This window comes from Panthera onca, chromosome F1 (assembly GCF_046562875.1).
Source record: "Panthera onca isolate mPanOnc1 chromosome F1, mPanOnc1 haplotype 2, whole genome shotgun sequence".
Classification (NCBI taxonomy): Eukaryota; Metazoa; Chordata; class Mammalia; order Carnivora; family Felidae; genus Panthera; species Panthera onca.
In genome coordinates, this window is record NC_138355.1 from 4607042 (window position 1) to 4628546 (window position 21505).

The following is a 21505-nucleotide window of genomic DNA, read 5'->3' on the forward strand; positions in this document are numbered from 1 at the left end:
CTCGTCTCCACACTCTCCAGGTTTCTCCTGGCCACATCAGTGCTTTCCATGTGAATCCCCAAAATGGTGTCATGACCCTGTTAAATTAACATTCGTTAAGTGGAGCACAGGGGGATGGTGAGCCACAGTTCCGGAGAAGACGAGAAGAGACGCTGAAATAGAGAAGTTTCTTACTCACAGGTCCTGGAAGAAGCACACGGCCTGCCTCGAGGGACCGTGCGGGGAGGTCAAGGCGGGGTGCGGGCAGAGAGGCAGGACCCGGGGCGTGTGCCTTCATCGGGGTCTGTGAGTGGAGTGACTCGGGGTTCCCGGGTCGGGGCCAGATCTGTCCGCTCAAATCTAAAGAGCAGTGTTTCAGTGCGCCCCCACGGGGGTCCTATCTAAGGGGTGCACTCGGTACGGGGACCCCGGGTGGCGGGGAAGACCTACCAGGAGCTCGTACCTGCTTGTCACTCTGCCGGCTACCGCGTGAGCGGCTGGCGTACCATCAGGGTCCCCGCAGGCTGCTCGGTGGGACAGAATAGATGCTGAGGCCGGGACACCACAGAGTGGCTAAAACTACCAGTGGGAAAGCGGTGTGTTTCATAAGCTGAGTCCCGGGAGCGACAGGAAACCCGGTAGCCCCGCAATCCTGGTAGTCAGCAATCCTGGCCCCTGCCCGCCAGCTGGCTGCCCTCTCCCACCCCCGCCGGGGCTGAAACACCAGGAGCCTGAGGAGCCTGAGGATGGTAGAAATGCATGTTTTTTAAATACGGCTTGGATTTATTCTTAAAATGAAAATGCTCGTACTTTTCAGTAAGAACTCCTCTCGTAGAGTTTCTTTCACCGCCCTTTGTCCCCCGGCCCCTCTCTCGCTGGATCTGGAACCCTGCCGCCGTGTTGCTTGTAGCCCGTGCGTGTGTGGTGGTCTCCATAAGCAGTCTGGAGCCAGGTCCCCGCGCCGCTCGTACCGCCCCCCACCCCCCACCCCCCACCCCTGCCATGAGTCGGGTCCCAGTGGCACGGGCGTTTGCATGCCCTCAGTACCGCACACGTCTCTCTCCTGTTCCAATGAATGAACGGAGGGACGATGCTTATTTTTACTCAGACAAAAAAGACATTGGATGGGTTTAAGAGAAGTTTAGCTTTCAAAAAAAAAAAATTAACCTGAATTGTCCTTAAATACTTTGGCCGTCTCAGTTTGGTGTGTTAAGAATGGAATCACTCCTGATTGAATGAATATCCGTTTCACCTAAGGAGTCATTTTTGGAAGATTTGGACAGCGTTCTCAACTCGCAGAAAACCCTTGGCTTGTTTGAAGATGACGAGCTGGGCTCCATCGCGCTACAGATCCGATCCTTTGCTGAGCCGTCTGGTTCTGTTGACGACAGGCAGTCTTTACTTGCACTCTTCCAGAAGGTGAGCTCTTGTGGGTTCGCTTCAGCAAATTACCACTTACATTAAAGTAGACACATGTATAATTCTGTACGTGGTTTCCAAGTTGGATCATTTTTTTTTAGGTCTTTAAATGAGCCTTGCTTTTTTCTTTTTTTTAATCCTCTCAGGAGGGGATAAATGAGTTTTCAAAGCTATAACTAATGGGTCCACTCAAACCATCCCCACACATAGACACACACACATCACACTCATAGGGAAAGCCAAGATTAGCAAGGATCTGGGCCTGCCCGGTGATCGGGGGCTAAAGAAAATGGTAACAGTGAGAGGCAATGATGAGAGAATGAGGGGATGCCTGGGGGGCTCGGTCGGTTCAGCGTCTGACTCTGGATCTCAGCGCAGGTCATGATCTCACGGTTCGTGGGTTCGAGCCCTGCATCAGGCTCTGCGCTGACAGCGCGGAGCCTGCTTGGGATCCTCTCTCTCTGCCCTTCCCCTGCTCGTGCTCTCTCTCTTTCTCAAAATAAATAAATAAACATGAAAATTTTTTTCTAAGTGAAAAATAAGATAAAAAAGAGTAATAAGATCCTGGGAAGGGCAGGATACAAGAATCCCTTCGTCCTTTCGTCCCTTTGACAGCCCTGGAAGTGGCACAGGAGGAATAATCCAGAGAGGGCAGGTGATAGTCAGAAGGAGCTCAGCAGTGGGGTCGGCAAAGGACTGGGTGGGAGGGAGACAGAGTCCAGACCAACGAGCTAAGCTTTCTGTGTCTTAAAGGCGCGATGACTGACCAGCGGCTCAGTGGAGACAGATGTGACCACCCAGACTAGGTGTTCACAGGGGAAGGACCACAGGCCGACTTGTTTCTGGGATCCTTTTCTGTCTATAATGGAGTCATCTGAAAATTGAACTGGGCCGTCTTCCATTCTCAGTGGACAGTTAGTGATCCGGCACAAGGAGAAGATGTAGAAAATTCCAGGAATGGGATCCACAATTAAGAGACAATGTCATATGAATGGATGTTTACATTGAGTTATATTTTTATTTTATTTTTTTTTTTTTTGAGAGAGAGCAAGTGTGAGCAGAGGAGGGGCAGTGAGACAGAGAATTCCAAGCATTCTCTGTGCTCTCAGCAAAGAGCCCAATGTGGGGCTCAAGCTCACAAACCGTGAGATCATGACCCGAGCCAAAGTCAAGAGTCAGACACTTAACCGACTGAGCCACCCAGGTGCCCCGAGTTATATTTTTTAAATGCTATGGCAGAAAGAAAGAGCAATTTTTCTGATCACTGGTGGCACTCCAGTGCCTTGTTACTAAATTGGTGTATATAGATTATGATCAGTAAGAACAGCAAAGAAATTCTCATTTGGAGTGTAGAGAATAGTGCATGCCAGAAGTAAAAAAAAACAGACCAAGAATTCCAGTTAGAAATCAGTTGCAATTGTTTATTTAATTACTTACGTGTGTATTTCATGCCACAATGCCACTTCCAAAAATGATTTGAAGTGTCTTCCAATAATCATAACAGCAAAGGCATACTTTAAACCGTGAACACTGACTATCCTGAAGTAGGAATTTGGGGATGAGTGAAGCAAAGAGAGGTCATTTCGTTTTTGATTTAAACATTTCTGTGTTGTATGCATTTTGCGCCGAGTGGTTTAATTTGCTTTTCTACGTTTCTGAAAGACGAAAAGACAGAGAAAGAATCTTACGCACATCACTCTTCCAGCCTTAGCACACTTCTGGGGCACATAGGTTCCTTCACACGCAAGCACACCATCGCTTTGTACACACGGGACTGTGCGTTGAACGCTGATCGACCGCAGCTGCTTTCGGTAACGTGGGTTCCTTTAAAGTGACACCTGGAAACGAGGGAGACTCTGTGCCCACGCCGGCCTGGCAAGAAGCCAGGAAAAGCAGCCGCACCGCAAGGCTTTCTGGAGGGAAGAGGCAGGGAGATTTCACGGAAACTAGCGCTTTGCCAAAGACCTACAGGAGCGTGGGGGCTCCGATCCTTCTGCTGTGGGAGTTGAGGGACGCCCCCCTGTCTGTTCTCTCTGTGCCTTTCAGCATTCCATCACCTGCCCACTTGTCCCCTTGACTTTCTGAGCGTCCCGAATGCCCGCACCCCAGAGAAAGAGGGCAGCAGACGCCCCCCCCGCCCCCCCCCCCCGCGCCGCATCTGACCTAAGGTCCCTGTGGAGCAGAACTTGAGCGCCACACCCCCCAGGGTCCGACTTGTACAAGGGGCGCTCCGGGCCCCCCCCACCTCCAGCACCACCCGGCTGCTTCCCCCACAAGAGCTCCCCGCTCTGGGAGGCCCTCGGTCTCCTCTCCGCCCATTGGGTAAAGAACGGAAACGAGTTCCAAATGGAACTTCCGTCACGGTGTTTTTTCCAAAGCAGTGGCTTCCACGTTAACGGCTTGTGTTTTTATTAATTTGCAGAGAATACATAAAAATCTTCACGTCTTTGTGACCGTGAGTCCCACAGGACCCAGCTTCCGCCAGCAGTGCCGACTGCGCCCTTCCGTGGTCACCGCCTGCACGGTGGACTGGTACAGGGAGTGGCCGGCGGATGCCCTCCTCGCTGTGGCCGATTCTTTCCTAAGAGAGAAGGTGGATTTAGGGAGCAGGGAGGTAAGCACGGCCTCCTTTAAAGACCTGACACGAGGGAAGTTCCAGGCTGTTGACGGCGTCTGGCAGAATTATGTCCGGAATAGCCGTGAATCCTAGGTGGACAAAAATTTGAAATACGTCAAGCGGTCGTCTCGACTCTATCAGCTCCCGTGTCTTTTGCCCCCTGGTCCATCCGATTTCAAAGACGCCCAGACTCCTGCCTGCCTGGGTCTCCCCGCTACTGTGCCCCGAGGAGACCAGCAGGTGTCCTTGACGGGGAGAAGATGTGCCAGATGCCGTGGTGAGGTGGCCGCAGCCTTCTGTGTGTTCCCCGGAAACGCCTCTGGCTTGTGTGCAGCCAACCACATTCACTCAGGGTTCGTGAGCCGCAGTAAGGAAGGCTCTTTACCCAACCTTTGATAACAAAGGAAGCTGTAAAAGCATACACCCCGAAACTCGGAGCGGCACCCAGAAAAGGGCTTGCGGCCTTACTAGCCAAGCGTCCAAGGAGTGAAAGGCTGGGGGGAGAGTCTGTGCAGAGTCGGCTGGGGGGAAGCTGACCAGGGAACGGCTAGACCCCCGTGGGCTGGGGTGGGCGCCAGCTTGTGTCTCAGACAGAATTCTCCCTGAAACTTACCCCCGGGCGTTCTTTCTCCTCTGGTTTTCCCACCCAGCGTATCAGTATATCCTTTGAGGCCTTACGTTGTCACAGCTTTACTTCACTCAAGGAAGTGAAATTGAGTCTTGTGCATTTGATAACCCACTTTAGGAGAGGATGATAGGAGATGTTAATCAGTCAGTCAGTCACCGTGAACCTTGGCCATGATAACGGCTCCGTAAAACCCTTGGATGGCTGTGGCAGAAATGCGGGTCAGGCCCGGAGGAACGAGTCATTAGTCACTGGCCATATTGTTGCCTTGTCCACTCCTGGCACCATCCAAACCCCTAAAACTTCTATTTTCTTGGTCCCCTTCACCCAGGCTCTTTATCAACTGCCCCACACCTCAGAATGATACTCTTTCAAGTTACTCAGCATGTTCAATTTCCCCTTTCTTGATGCATAAATTCTTGAAAATTATTATTTTGCAGCACTTAAAGGAAAAACTCGCCTCGACGTGTGTCCAAATCCACAAAAGCATAAAAGACTTGAACACAAAATACTTTCAGAAAACCGGACGGCGTAATTACGTCACTCCCAACAGCTACTTGCGATTCATGGATACATTTGCTCACATTTTGAGGTCACGCCAGAAGGAAATGCAAGCAAAGAGGTAAGACTTTGAGGCCAAATCAGAAACGCATATCTTTTTTAAATTGGTGCTTTTAGGGGCACCTGGTGGGGGGGGGGGGGGTCAGTCGGTTAAGTGTCTGACTTCGGCTCAGGTCATGATCTCACCATTTGTGAGTTCAAGCCCTGCGTCGGGCTCTGTGCTGACAGCTCAGAGCCTGGAGCCTGCTTCGGATTCTGTGTCTCCCTCTCTCTCTGCCCCTCCCCTGTTCGTGCTCTGTTTCCCTCTCTCTCTCTCTCTCTCTCAAAAATAAACGTTTAAAACAAAATTTTTTAATAAATAAATAAATCGGTGCTTTTATTTGTAAAAGAAAAAAGAGACACAAATACGAAAGAATGAGCCGGAATCTACCTTCCCAAGGGGGAAAGACAAAACCCCAAGAGGTAAGGCGTTCGGAGGCTGCCACAGGGAGTCGGCACCTTCACGATGACCGCACGTGGGCACAGAAGGTCCTGCTTCACTAATGTCTCATCGTGTCTCACACCTTCTGAACCCTCTCTTCCCCGCAGGAGTCGTTTGCACATGGGCCTGTCCAAGATCCTGGAAGCCAGCGCTCTGGTTACAGAAACACAGGAGGAGCTCTTGATTCTTGGCCCTCAGATAGAGCAAAAAACAAAGGTGCGTCTGGTGTGAAACCTCTTTTGAATACTTTATAGTTGGGTATGACAGGCTGGGAAGCCGGGCCCTCGCACTTGGCAGCGACGGATCAGAGCCCCGCTGTGTTAGCACTTGGCTGCGTGGCCTCTTGGGCTCAACTTTCTTATCGTAAAATGAGCAAAACAATAACAATGATAGCAAAATAGTAACGTCGTTGTATTTTCTAATTAAGTGTGATAGCAGGCATATAACTAATTATAAAAGCTCACACAGGAAAATTCTGTCATTCTTAGTTAAATCAACCTAAACCATGCTGTAGTAACTTGCAACCTGCAGGGTGTTCTAAAAATCACGCTTCTCACACTGCCTGGATGGCTCAGTTGGTTAAGTATCTGACTCTTTTTTTTTTTTTTTTTTTTTTTTTGTGAGAAAGAGAGAGACAGAGTGGAGGAGGGGCAGAAAGAATGGGAGACACAGAATCCAAAGCAGGTTCCAGGCTCCGAGCCGTCAGCACAGAGCCCGACGCGGGGCTCGAACTCACGAAGCGCAAGATCGTGACCTGAGTCAACGTCGGACGCTTAACCGACGGGGCCCCCCAGGTGTCCCTAAGCATCGGACTCGTGATCTCAACTCAGGTCTCGATCTCAGGGTCATGAGTTCAAGGCCCATCACTGGGCTCCATGCTGGGTGTGAAGTCTACTTTAAAAAATAGAAAATAAATAGTAATAATAATAATAATAAATTAAAATACGAATCATACTTACCACTCTTGACGTGCATTGCAAGAGAATGATCTTGGCTATGTCATCCTCTCTGGTTTCGTCTGTTAACCAAATATATTTAGGCTGATTCTGATACATTTTATAGTAATTAAATGAGCTGTGGATGTTTCTTTAAACGAATTTCTCTTCAAAAAAGAGATGCCGTGTCTCTGAAAATTCATCTTCCAAAGAACTGTGTGTTTCATTAGGAAAAGGAAGCCCTGATGGAAAGACTGTGGAAAGATTCACAAGTAGTTGAGAAAGTTCAGATGCTGGTTCAACAAGATGAAGAAATTGTGGCAGAAGAAGTCAGAATTGTGGAAGAATGTGCTCAGGTAAGACTAAAATATAATCCATGACAATCACTTGGAGGTTTGCAAAATTATCCCCCAACCCCAAAATTTGAAGGTTGGGTTGACTGCTGTTAAATCTATCGTGCTCAAGTATGGATGCTTTTAATTCTTAGCCCCGCAAGGATTTATTGTAGACGGAACCGGGAGCACAGAGATGCAGGATCCCTGTCCCCCAGAAAGCTGCCTCCCCAGGCAGAGACAGAGACAGCCCGGCTCTCGGGGTCACCACAGCGGGAAGTCCCCTGAGCCACATCACAGACACACGTGGCCTGCGAGAGGGGCGCCTGCGGGGACCGAGCCGCCCGGGGCACCCGTTGTCACCAGTTACACGCGTAACCAGTCTTAACCCTGTTTCACTGGCCGAGCCCTCCTCACCCTCTGGTGGGAGCCCGGCAGGAATCCGCTCGGTGCAGCTGTCGGCCAGCTGCCCCCCTGGGCTGCTCGGGCGCACCCGCTCAGAGGGCATGAAGGGTGAGCCTCTCGCATCTTCCACGGGCGGCGGTTTCTCCTCCATCAACTCCATCCGTCCAAAAGCTACATGTAAGCCGGTCCCCGCGATCTGTGTGCAGTGACTTATTTGCAAATGACACGCACGAGCTCCTATCGCTAGCAGACGTCACAGCACAGTCAGCCCCCACGGGCGGGTTCGCGCGAGCAGAGTGGATGCGGACACACACCTCAGACGGTCCCCGAGGGGACTTACAGACGCGACGGCTGGCTCCGCGTCGGGCCCGATTCGATCAGCGTCGTGTTCACATTAGGCCATGGCTGAGGAGAGGGGGGGGCAGCTCATGCCCGGGACAAGCATGGAGCGGCCACCCCCTCTCTGCCCCCTCCTCCCTCCGGGTTCACGTCCCCAAGCCCCAGCTCCTCTCGGGAACCTTCTAGGACCCTGTTCCTTTTGAGGGCTGGCTTACTTCACACTCGATGGCGTAAGAGCAAGTGCCCTTCCTTACGTGCAGACAAGCACACGTCCTAAATGGTGGGCCACCCCCTGCCAGCCCTCCCAGCGGTGGGCCTCTCCCCTCCCTCGGGTCGCCAGAGTCCCCCGTGGGCGACCCGCGGGCCCTGCTGGGCCTGATTTCAGTCTTGAGCTTCCGGCCGAAAGAAAATGGATACAGAAGAGTTCATGTTTTGTTCTGCGGTTCCTGTCTGTGCCCCCATCACAGGATGTGGCTTCAGGGACAAGTCCAGGTTGTGCGGGGCCTGAAGCTCACACGGCTTTGGGGGCATATTTTTTAGAATCTAAAATTACTAGTTCACAATTAAACATAAAAGTATTTATTTAGATAAGTAAAACATCAAATGAAATACAAATTTTTAAAAGCTGACAGTTACTACAAACGTCACAAAATCTAGAAAAATAACATGATAATGTTTGTTGATTATCTGCCTTAGATGCCCGGTAACGCCTCCCCCCCTGCATTTTCCCACTGCGGGCTGAGCGTGTCCTCGTGTGAAAATCGGGGCTATCGTTCCCATGGGGTGGCCAGCGCAGTTCACAAAGGTGCGGTTTTAGTTTTTGCTGGTTTAAGGCGTTTTCCTTCAATTTCATAATGTCACTGATAACATCATGAATATTTTTAACGTCACTCTCGATGGCTGTAGGCAAACTGGCATTTCAAGGTTTCTTGGTGAATAATTTTAGATGTCGAGTGAATTGAAAGCATTCATTACCAATTTTCCACCAGTGTCTTCAGTTGTTTTCTGATATTCGTGTTTTCATTCATGTCAGTATTTCTTGCACACTCAGCCGGAACCTTGAATTTTTCCAGTGTGATCACATGACACATTCTTCTTTATGAACTGGATTATTAAGCAGACAAGGGGCAGATCATTACCTCTATCCTAATGTATTTTTTCCTCTTAATAAATTATAGCTTTTGGTATGACCTGAAAATTGGCATCGCATTTCCTCCTCTCTCCACATAATCTGTATGGATTTTAACACTTAATCCCTTTCGTGTTACGGTCCATGAATTTTTGCCTTCAATATTTATTCGTAAATAAAAATTTTACGTTATAAAATAAGGCACTTTTCACATATATCTGTGTGAGGAACCTGTAATTTTTCACGGTTCATTGAGATATCCCAAAACAATTTCTTAAATGCAGTCACTATTCCCCAAAACTTAGAAATTCTGACGAATTCTTTTTGCGTAGCCTCCCTTCCAGAAAAGCGGAACGCGAATGGCAGGTTTGGAGTCGTGTGCCCTGCATTATCTGGAGTCGTCGCGAAGGCGTGAACTTCCGCTTTGAGTAGGTGTCTGTGAGAACCTGACCCCCCACTTCCTGATCAACAGAAGGACTTGCCCAGGACCCAGAAAACCCGGGTTCTGGATGCAGATGTCGCCAACCTCGTTTCTCGGCCGCTACCCACTGAGCTCTGTTGTACGAATTTATCTTACAACAGGACCCCTGGCCCCAGCACCGCAGTGTCGCACAACCAGGAGAGCTGGGGCGGGGGACGGCAGAAGTATCTGGAAGTCGTTCTGACTTGAGACGGCTTTTGCGATAACGGAATCATACAGAGAGGTGACCGTGCACGGTGTATAAACCCTGTGCGTTCACACGGCCTCGGGGGCTTCTGACTATTGCAGAGAACCGCCAGAGAGATAAGGAGTGTGCTGCCAGCTCTGGACAAGGCCACCGTGGCCCTGAGCACCCTGGATAAAGCCGACATCACCGAGCTAAGGTAATGCACCTCGTTCGTTCTGAGTTGGAAAAGCTCAAACTAAAGCATAAACACGTGGTAAAGTTATGAGTCTGTATTCAGACATTTTCAGATTGAGTCCCTTTTGCCCGTCTTGGCTACTTTAAATTCTTCGCTCTGTGCGTCACCTGCTGCACCTTCTCCGTGTCTGGTGCCATCAGAGGCAGGCGCGTTGGCATTTTTGGGGGCCTCAAGAAAGAAAACTGACTGCCAGGTAAACTGCGTGTTGGGCTTCTGGCTGTGAACCAAACGCCAGCCTCAGAGACGTGAGATGTGCCCCCGGGACCGGCGCAGCACCGTGTGCCCAGGTGTGCAGGCGGAAGCCGTGGCGGTTCCGGAAACCCCTGACGCGGGGTGACGTGGGGTCCCACAGGTGGGGTGACAGCGGTCGTGGGGCCGCTGCCTGTGCCCATGGGCTGCAGGGACGCAGGGACACGCGCCTGGTGCTGCAGCCCCCCGGGACCCACCGCCCTGTGCCCGAGCCCAGGCGCCTACTGCGCGGGAAGCCAGGAAGGACCAACGCGTAGGAACATACCAGGAGAAACGAGATGCTCCGAGGTCCAGAACCTGACCTGTGTGTCTAGTTCAGATCTTCGGGTGAGACACTCCAGACTGGAGCTCCGCAGCCCAGCAGGCGAGACTTTGCCATCACCTCTCGGATGTGTTCCGTTTTCTATTATTTATAGAAAAGTAGGACATGTATTGCAAAACTTGTTTTAATGTTTATTTATTTTTGAGAGAGAGAGAGAGTGCACATGTGAGCAGGGGGGGGGTCAGAGAGAGAGAGGGAGACACAGAATCTGAAGCAGGCTCCGGGCTCTGAGCCGTCAGCACAGAGCCCACACGGGGCTTGAACCCACAAACCGCAAGATCATGACCTGAGCCAAAGTTGGACGCTCAACCACCTGAGCCCCTCAAGCGCCCCAGGAGAAGTAGTATTTCAATTAAAGATGCAGGAGTGGGGGCGCCTGGGTGGCTCAGTCGGTTAAGCGTCCGACTTTGGCTCAGGTCATGATCTCACAGCTCGTGATTTCGAGCCCCACGTCGGGCTCTGTGCTGACAGCTCAGAGCCTGGAGCCTGTTTCAGATTCTGTGTCTCCCTCTCTCTCTGCCCCTCCCCCGTTCATCCTCTGCCTCTCTCTGTCTCAAAAGTAAATAAACGTTAAAAAAAAAAAAATTAAAAAAAAAAAAAAGATGCGGGAGTGAGCAAATCCACCATGATATTTACAACATTAGTAACTCTGGGGACAAGAAGAGAAGACGACAAAGAAGCAGTCTTTAATCAGCGTGACTCTACGGGGAGGAGAGTGTGCGCCATGGGCTGGGAGGCTGGTCCCATAGCGACAGTCGGACGCAGAGACAGACGACAGGAACAGAAGACGTTTTTGATCGTTGTCCTTTCTGGCCTCACTCTCGGGAATGCGTCCTCACGCGGTCATCCCGCAGACGTTCTCAGTGTCCGACGAGGCGGCCGGGAAGCGGAGGACCACGTGAGGTTTGTACGTGAACCAGACGGGTGTCTGCAGAAGGAATGTTCTAAGCAGGAGAGATGGAAAGCGCCAAAGTCCAAAAGCAGAAATGTGCTTCCTGGGTTTCAGGAGCTGCTGACGCCACGATGGCTGCGGCCTGTGAGCGCGAGGGGGTGGCTGGAATCGGCATGGGACGGGAGCTGCGCCCGGGTCTCCCCAGCGTCACCCTCCCTGTACCTCCCGACTTTGTCCCAGAAGTCCTGTTCTCTTGGCTTTTCTCCGGCAGATTCCCAGGAGAGCCCAGCTCGATTTCCAGTTGGCTCCTGAGCGCAGGGTGTGAAGGGGGCTGAGCCCACGGCTCCAGTGCCAGGCCTCCTGGGTTGGGACCCTGGCTTTGCCGCTTTCTACCTGTAGGGCTTCTCTGGGCCTCGGTTTCCCTCTTGTGCAGCGGGGATCACAGGTTGGATGAGTGGAAACATGTGAAGTGCTCAGAATGGAGTCTGGCTTGAGGCAGGTGCTAAGCCACTTCAATGCTGACAGGTGTCCTTGGACCCAGCGGCACCCCCCCCCCCCACCATAGTAGCTCAAACAAACTCCCTTCTCCGGGATTCCTTCCTTGTGTCTTGCGGGGGACGGGGGGAGGGGGGGTGTCTGTCTGTCTAGGATTCTCCCTTGTGATGTTGCTAAGGCACATGTCTTCGACCCCAGTGCCAGATAACGGGGGAGCCTTGTGGCACAATCGTTGTTGCTGCTCTTAGGAAGTGCAGCAGAGGCGCCCAGCGGAGACCAGTCCAGTCCGTTCTCCTTCCTCAAGGCCGTTCCCAGCATCTGAGTGCAAACAACGGCCCGGTGACAGCACGGTCCTTTGCCAGCTAGCAATGTTACCGCTAGGAGGGAGATAGGAGAAGGTGCAGATTGCAGCAGTACTGAACCTCTAAAGCAGATTGTCAGTGTCAGTAGGTCTCACTTGGAATCGGGCATTTGTTTCCGGAAGGTGACATGTAGGCGGAACTGTAGTCAAGTCAATCTGTTTTCCCTTTAATTTACATTAAAATTTTAGAGATAATACATTTCATCTCAATTTGACTACATTCCTGTGATGTTTGCTTTAAAAAGAGGCAGGGACTCCTGGACTGAGTGACCGACTCTTGATTTCAGCTCAGGTCGTGATCTCACAGTTGGTGAGTTCAATCCCTGCATCAGTCAACACAGAGCCTCCTCAGGATTCTCTCTCCCTCTCTCTTGGCCCCTTTCTGCTCGTGCTCACTCACTGTCTTTCTCTCTCAAAGTAAATAAATAAACTTAAAAAAAAAAAGAGAGCCAAACACAGGCAAAACTGAGGAAAAGCTTTTTTTAGGAGCTCTCATTTCTCCTCTGTGGACCTTGTCTCTCTCTCTCGCTAGTTCCTCTGTTATGATCATTCTCCTTATTTCAAAAAAGCCATACTGAGAATCCCAGAAAAGCAATCTGATAAATTAGTTCTAAACACAGTGTTAATGACTTAATTACTCAGTTCTGAAAAATATCTGCATTTTAAAAGGAGACTGTAAAAGAACAAAGGTGAATCTAAATGAATGAATCTCTAATGATGAAATTTAAGGCAGGGCGGCCTTCCCGGTGACCCCTGTAGACAGTGTTGCACTCGTAAAGCTGGCTTCGTTGCCTGCCTTCTTTTGGGAAGTGTGTATGGCTTCGTGCGGGGGAGACCCATTACCACGGGGGGACCTGCCCTTTTGTTCCCGAGTCCCAAAGGCTGTCGCATAGCAACCACACCTGGTGGCTTTTCGGCGAAACTCGCTTCTTGTGACTGTTATCCTGACCCCTGGCTCTCCAGAGTGTCGCCTTCCCGCTACTCGGACTAGGACACAGCGAGAGGCGGCCTCCGGTGTTCCGGTAATCACATCATTAACCACCCGAGAGACGCCCCCTCCCGCATGGTGTTGTTTCCGTGACTTTACGATAGGAGCCCGAGATCAGGATGAAGAGAAGTCAGACGACGCATTTGAGGGGAGGGGTGTGCTGGTCTCGTCACGTCGTCACTAGCACATCGACGCTGGGACGGAACAGGAGGCCTCCGACTCTAAGGAACTGTACCCTGAGTGCGTTCATAGTGACGAGAACTGCCCTCTCCCTCACTGTTCTGCATGTTCAGGTTTTATCATTTCGTCTTCCTAAAGCAAACATACCCACATTCAACAGACCCCCCCGTTTAAAGATCCCCAAGGGTGAAATCGCACGACCGTGCCTGTTCAGTATCTGTGCGTAGTGACCTCGTGGTTTCCCGCCCGCTGCAGGGTGTACACGCGGCCTCCCTCCCTCGTGCTGATGGTCATGAACGCTGTGTGCATTCTTCTGCAGAAGAAACCCAACTGGGCCTCGGCGAAGCTGCTGCTTTCTCAAACCGGTTTCCTAAAAAAACTGATTAACCTGGACAGGGACAGCATCCCCGACAAGGTAAGAGAGTCGGTGCCTAATTAGTGCGTAATGAACGCACTCCACCCCTTGGTCCCCAGTGTGGAACTTGGACCCGTGCGCTCCAACTGGAAGGCGGTGGGGCAGCAGGCCCCACGCCCACACGCGGCGGGGTCGCCGGGAGCGTCGGGGACAGCAGCCCGCCGCGCCGCCCACGTTGGAAAACGCCTCCACCGAGAATCTCTGTAAGGAGCGGGGAGGCCACCGGTGGGAGAAGGTCTCTCTGGGGGGATCGCACCACACCAGGTAACGGCAAGGAGCGATTCAAGCGTCTGAGATTTTTTTTGTTTGAGATACAGTCGGCATGTAACGTTGTATTGGTTTCAGGTGTGCAGCATTCGGTGTCTGTTCCCGGAATGATCACCACAGCACATGTGCTTATCATCTGTCCCCCTCATAGCTACAAATGTTTTTTCTTAGGATGATAGATGATAACTTGTAAGATCTACTCGGTAACAACCCTCAAATGTACAACACGGTATTGTTAACTATAGTCATCGTGCCGTGCGTTACATCCCCAGGACTTATTTATCTCTCCTAACTGGCAGTAGGCACCTTTTGACCCCTTTCACCATCCCTCACCCCCACCTCTGGCGGCCACCGGTCCACTCTCTGTGTCTGTGAGTTCAGTGTTTTGTTTCAGATTCCACATCTAAGTGAGGTCGTCTTTCTCTGTCTTATTTCACTTAGTGTAATGCCCTCAAGGCCCATCCGTGTTGCCACACTGGGAGGATTTCCTTCTTTATTACGGCTGAATAATACTGCATTTGTGTGTGTGTGTGTGTGTGTGTGTGTGTGTGTCGCATTATATATGTGTGTGTGTGGATATATATCACATTATATATTTGTGTGTATGTATATATATCACATTATATGTGTGTGATATATATATATCACATATACGTGTCTGTGTGTATGTATATCACATTATATACGTACGTGTATATATATATATCATTATATATGTGTGTTATGTATATATATGTCACATAATATATGTGTGTGTGTATATATATATATATATTGCATTATATGTGTGTATATATTGTATTATGTGTGTGTGTGTGTATATATATATATCTCACATTATATATGTGCATGTGTTATATGTATATCACATTATTAGTGTGTGTATATATATCACATTATATGTGTGTTTTATATATATATCACGTTATATATGTGTGTGTGTATATATATGTGTCACATTATGTATGTGTGTGTAGATATATCTCACAATATATATTTGTGTGTATGTATATATATATATCACATTATATGTGTGTATGTTATATATATCACATATGTGTGTATATATATCACATTATATATGTGTGCATATATATTATATCACATTAATTACATGTGTGTGTGTATAGATATGTATTATGTTATATATGTGTGCGTATGTATATCTGTATCATGTTAGATACATTATGTTATATATATATACATTATATGTGTGTGTATATATATATATCACATTATATGTATATGTATATATATCACATTATATATATGTGTGTATATATATATCACATTAATTATGTGTATGCGTGTGTGTATATATATTACATTATATATGTGTGTGTATGTATATATATGTACATCACATTATATGTTGTGTTATATATATATCACATTATATGTGTGTGTGTATATATATATATCACATTATATGTGGGTATATATATATAACATTATAAGTGTGTGTGTATGTATATCACATTATATATGAGTGTGTGTATACATATCACATTATATATGTGTGTATATATATATCACATCCTATATGTGTGTGTATGTATATATATCACATTATGTGTGTGTGTATATATATAACATTATAAGTGTGTATGTATATCACATTATATATGAGTGTGTGTATACATATCACATTGTATATGTGTGTGTGTGTGTATATATATATATATCACATCATATATGTGTGTGTATATATGTATCACATTATATAGGTGTGTTTATATACACATCACATTGTATATGTGTGTGTGTATTTTTTCTTTATGTGTTCATCCTTCAATGGACACTTAGTTGGCTCCCATGTCTTAGTTGTTGTAAATAGTGCTTCAGTGAACATAGGAATACATGTACCTTTGCAAGTTCGTGTTTTTGTTTCTTTTAGGTAAATGCCCAGAAGCAGCACTGCTGGATCATATGGTAGTTCTGTTTTCAATGTCATTGAGGAGCCTCCGTACTTTCTTCCATGATGGCTGCCCCAATTTACATTCCCACCACCAGTGCACAGACGTTCTCTTTTCTCTACATCCTGCCAACACCTGTTGTGTCTTGTCTTTTTGCTACTGGCCATTCTGAAAGGTGTGGAGTGGTATCTCATTGTGGTTCTGATTTGCATTCCCCTGATGAGGAGTGATGTTGAGCATGTTTTATGTGTCTGTTGGCCATCTATGTGTCTTCTTTTAGAAAAATGTCTATTCAGATCCTCTGCCCATTTTTTAATCAGGTTGGGTTTGGGTTTTATTTATTTCTGTTTTTTGTTTTTGTTTGTTTTTGGTGCATTTTGTTTTTGTTTTTGTTTTTGTTTTTTGCTATTGAGTTGTATGAGTTTTTTATGTATGTTGGATATTAACCCTTTATCACCATATGTGGTTTGCAAATATTTTCTCCCTCTGCGTAGGTTGCTTTATCATTTTGCTGATGGTTCTCTTTATTGTGAAGAAGCTTTTTAGTTTGATGTAGTCATATTTATTTATTTTTGCTTTTGTTGCCTCTGTTTTTGGTGTCAAATCCAAAGTCATTGCCAAAATCGATGTCAAGGAGCTCACCACCTGTGTTTTCTTCCAGGAGTGTTATGGCTTCAGGTCTACCTCCAAGTCTTTAATCCATTTTGAGTTATTTCTGGGTGTGATGTGAGATAGGGGTCCAGCTTCCTTCTTTCACATGTGGCTGTGCAGTTTTCCCAACATCATTTATTGTACAGATTGTCCTTTCCCCGTCATATATTCTTGGCTCCTTTGACATAAATGAATCAACTGTATATATGCATGGGCTCATTTCTAGGCTCTCTGCTCTGTTCCATCGACCTGTGTGTCTGTTTTATGCGAGTACCACACTGTTCTGATCACTGTAGCTCTGCAACACAGTTCGAAGTCAGGAAGTGTGACGCCTCTAGCCTTGTTCTCCTTTTTCAAGACTTTTGGGCTATTTGGGGTTTTTTGTGGGTCCATATACATTTTAGGATTATTTGTCCTATTTTTGTGAAAAATGCTATTGGAATTTTGATAGAGATTGCATTCGATCTGTAGATTGCTTTGGGTATTACAGACATTTTAACAATATTCTTTCAATTGGTGAGTATAAAGTATCTTTTGACTTACTGTGTCTTCCTCAGTTTCCTTCATCCGTGCCTTATAGTTTTCAGGGTACTGGAAGGTCTGTCACCTCCTTGGTTAAATTTATTTCTAAGTATTTTATTCTTTTTTTTTAATGTTTATTTTTGAGAAAGAAAGCAGTCTCCTTACCAATAATTATTCTGTCCAGATTTTCTATTTCTTCATGATTCAGTTTTGGTAAGCTGTATGATTTTAGGAATCTGCCCATTTCTTTTAAATCGTCCTATTTGTTGGTGTGTAATTGTTCATAGCAGTCTCTTGTGACCCACTTGTACTTCTGTGGTATCAGTTGTGATGTCTCTTTTGTTTCTCCCTTTATTCTCTGGGCACTCTCTCTTTTTCTCTTGGGGAGTTAGCTATAGGTTTTTCAATTTTGTTTGTTTTTCCGAAAAAACCAACCCTTAGATTCATTGATCTTCGCCATTGCTTTCTCAGTCTCTATGTCGTTTATTTCTGCTCTCGTTCCTGTTGTTTCTTCCTTCTACTAACTTTGGACTCCACTCGTTCTTCTTCTGCTAGTTTTTGGAGGTGTGTTTAATTACAAGACTGACCCTCAGGTCGAAGCAAATAGGCCTCTTTCACTGACATATGTCTCTGCACCAGCCCTCTCAGGACTGTTTCTCAGCTCACTGTGGCCTTGTGGGTCTCATGAATAGAAGCCCTATGGATTTGCAAAACTAGGTGTTTCCAGTATCTTCTCTCAGGTGCAGGTCTAAAAAGTTGAGGTGCAGGGGTGCCCAGGTAGCTCAGTCGGGTTAGGTGTTGCAGCTCAGTTCAGGTCATTGTCCCCCAGTTCATGGGTTCGAGCCCTGCCTTGGGCTGCATGCTGACAGCTCAGAACCTGGAACCTGCTTCGGATTCTGTGTGTGTCTCTCTCTGCCCCTCCCCGACTTGTGTGTTCTCTCTCTGTGTCTCTCAAAAATAAATAAACATTAAAACAGTTTTTTTAATTTAAAAAGTTGAGGTGCCAGATGTGGGGTTCAAGCCCTCTACTCTTCAGAGAGAAGCTTGGGCTGCTGAGTTCCCTCCCGATTGTGGGTTACTGTGCCAAGAGTGGAGGTTACGGCGAGATTGCGTCTTAGCTCCTCCTGCCCATTTCGAGGGTGTCTCAGAACATCCACCCGATGTCTATGGGTCATTCAGGTCGTGTCTGGGTTCCTTTTGGAGATAACTGTTCTGTGTGTAGTTCCCGGTGTGTCCGTGGGAGGGGACGAGTGTGGGATCCTCCTGCATCGCCATCTTGAACTAGATCCCTGAGATTTATTTTTATTTGCTCAACAAATATCCATAGAACAGCATGTGCCAGAAACTCTTATGAACACTTAAAAAATATTAGTTCATGCTTGAGGAGATGGGGGACAGACTGGGGCATAGAACAAATTGAAGAAAATAAGGTAGTCTGGAGACATTATGCTAGGTCACAGGAGCAACCCGTTCCTTTATACGTAATAGGGAAGCCAGACATTCAAGAGCTCATTTCACAGTTAATTAATTACTTAGAATGATGATCTGGCTATTGGGATGTAGGGCCCTGTATGAACAAGGTGAATTGTTTAGCAGAGTGTTAATGTTGATGTCCATATTATTCATGAATTAACGTAACAGCTGCTCACTCTCTGAAGCGTTCTTGCCAAAAGGATTCCCTGTGGTTTAAACAGATCTTTCAAGCTAAAATAATAGCTCACCTAAAGAAGTTGTTAAAAGCATGACAGTGTTCGAAGCAATAATGAGAACGCCAGTAGTAATCCGATAATGGGCCACCGGCCATCTCAATTATTTAGCAAAATGGTTCTGTCCTACAAGAGGGGAAATGCCTGGCTGAAAAGGAAGACAAAAGGACTGTCAGTCTAAGAAAGATTTTATTCCGGTTCTGGCTCCCCAAAGTAGATGAGAAATAGTATGTGCCCACCTCGGAACAAGGAGTACCATGGAGCTGAGGTGGCTCTCTTGGCACGTGACACGGATGAGCGAGAGAGTGTCCTCAGTGAGCCTCCGTGTCCCCCCGGCCGCACCGCCACCCCTGACTAGACAGACCTTTAAATAGGCACCGTGCCCGGCGGATGTGCCTCTCGGGCAGCAGAAGCTGCGGGCAGGGTCCTGCTCCCTGACGCCTCAGGTGCACAAGGAGGCTTCAGACCTTGCAAGCTGGAGGAAGTTAACCTGGTGTACTTTTGTTTTAAAACGGAGTTCCCGGGACAGCCGGGGGGCTCAGTTAAGTGTCCGACTCTCGATTTCGGCTCAGGTCATGATCTCATGGTTCCTGGGATCGAGCCCTGTGTTGGGCTCTGCACTGACAGCTCAGAGCCTGCTTGAGACTCTCTCTCTCCCTCTCCCTGCCCCTCCCCCCCCTCCTTCTCTTTGTCTCTCTCTTAAAATAAGTAAATAAACTTAAAAAAATAAAACAAAGTTCCTTTTTAAACAGTACAGCAAAGCCACTGTGACAACAGTAGCAATAATCAGATGTTTACAGCAGCGACTTCCCCCTCCTCTACTGCAGGGCCGTTGCACCCGCGGCTACGTGTCGTTAATTCTGCCACCGAATTAGTAGTAGTAGTTGAGTATTTCTCATACGAAATAAAATGTCACTTTCATGTGAACTGGGGGAAGAAAGCCTCAGCTCAGCACGTCTTTTTCTTGTAATACATGAATTGTGTTTTCTCTAGGTTTTCATGAAGCTGAAAAAAATTTTGCTCTTCCCTGATTTCAACCCAAACAAGATCGCCCTCGTTTCTATAGCCTGTTGCTCTATGTGCCAGTGGGTCATAGCTTTGAATAACTATCATCAAGTGCAGAAGGTACGCTCTTTCCCCGGAAATATCTAGAACAGCCCGGAAGGGACGCTTCCTCGTCCCAGAAGTAGCTCGTGCTTAACAGTGCTCACAGAATACCTCACGAGAACCACTTTCCTCAAAGACCCTATGCCGACGCCTGCAGATAGCAAGTGCATCTGTCGGGTTGTTTTATTTACGGCAGCTGTGCTGTTTTAGTTGTTTTAGTGTGTGTTAGTTACCATAGTGAGTTACTTCACACCCCTTTTGTGCACATCATCCCAGGAGAGGTTGTTATAAGAATTGACACAAATGCCTGCCAATCAAAAGCGACATTTTTAACGGCAAACTTGACCTTTTTGAACACTTAGGTGTGGTGACCTTCTTTTTCAGCTCGTGGGCCCCAAGCAGATCCAAGTGGCAGAAGCTCAACGTGTCCTAAAAATTGCACGACAGAGGCTGGCCGAAAAACAAAGAGGTTTGCAGCTGGTAAGGCATTATTTGCTTGTTAAACTTACAGCCGCTTTGTGAGACGACTCACCAAGAAGAGTCATTGTCCCAGGAGAGTTTACCAGTTCAGGAGAAAACGAGGATAACAAGGGTGGTGAAGAGATTAATTGTGGTTAAGTAAATAACACAGACACTATATGTAAGGTGCCATCACATAATAAGACGCTCAGTAATGCTAATTATTACTGTGTCCGTAGTATATTGACCCGTTTCACCGAATTTCTCCCAGGAGAGCTTTGTGACTTCAGTTTACCGAAGACTCGCCCAGTATCAACCTGTGTTCTTAAAAACTGTCCTTAACCACCTGTTTATATCAATTACTCTGTTGCTTTGTAAAGACATGGTTGTTTCTTTTTTGTTTTTTTTTTTTGTTTTTTTTTTATGTTTATTGTTGAGAGAGAGAGACAGAGTGTGAGCAAGGGAAGGGGCAGAGAGAGAGGGAGACACAGAATCTGAAGCAGGCTCCAGATTCTCAGCAGGCTCTGAGCTGTCAGCCCGGAGCCCCACGTGGGGCTCAAACTCACGAACCGTGAGATCATGACTTGAGCCGAAGTCGGACGCTTCACCGACTGAGCCACCCAGGGGCCCCAAGACATGGTTATTTCTTAAATGTCTTGGTTTTAAGCTAAAGTTGGGGTGTCATTATGAGAGCCAGGACTGAGGTCACCAGCCCTCGGACACACATCCTGAGACTGGGTGAGGTGGCACCCTGCAGATGGCCACATAGCAGGGAATGTCTCCCAAACCCCTACATTTCAATGTGGTTATCTACACTTTAAAATCTGGGAATTTATTTAATGGGGCACCCGGGTGGTTCAGTCAGTTGAGCGTCCAACTTCAGCTCAGGTCATGATCTCGCGGTCCGTGACTTCGAGCCCCGCGTCGGGCTCTGTGCTGACAGCTCAGAGCCTGGAGCCTGCTTCCGATTCTGTGTCTCCCTCTCTCTGCCCCTCCCCTGCTGGCACTCTGTGTCTCTGTCTCTCTCTCTTTCTCTCTCTCAAAAATAAACATAAAAAAATTTTTTTAATTTAAATCTGGGTATTTATTTAAAATTTGAATTTCTGTCTTCTCCTGATTAATTCAGAAGATCCGGCAGCCCTGGGCCGGCATGCTCACCAGGCGATAATGAGCCCCAAGTCACGTCAGGCATTTCTGTCACCTGCTTGGCCCCCTGGGCATTTCTTGTAAACCCAAATATATATATAAAG

The 21505-nt window shown here is 47.6% G+C and overlaps 1 protein-coding gene across 1 annotated transcript in view; it reads left to right on the forward strand.

Annotated features, from left to right (window-relative positions):
- Window positions 1-21505, forward strand: part of DNAH14 (dynein axonemal heavy chain 14) — a 323430-nt gene that overhangs the window by 222464 nt on the left and 79461 nt on the right. The window contains exons 56-64 of the mRNA XM_078440753.2: window positions 1237-1398; window positions 3821-4012; window positions 5081-5262; window positions 5790-5898; window positions 6848-6973; window positions 9592-9686; window positions 13468-13627; window positions 19683-19814; window positions 20181-20276. Coding sequence (XP_078296879.2) covers window positions 1237-1398; window positions 3821-4012; window positions 5081-5262; window positions 5790-5898; window positions 6848-6973; window positions 9592-9686; window positions 13468-13627; window positions 19683-19814; window positions 20181-20276 — 1254 coding nt within the window. The remainder of the gene's footprint in view (window positions 1-1236; window positions 1399-3820; window positions 4013-5080; window positions 5263-5789; window positions 5899-6847; window positions 6974-9591; window positions 9687-13467; window positions 13628-19682; window positions 19815-20180; window positions 20277-21505) is intronic.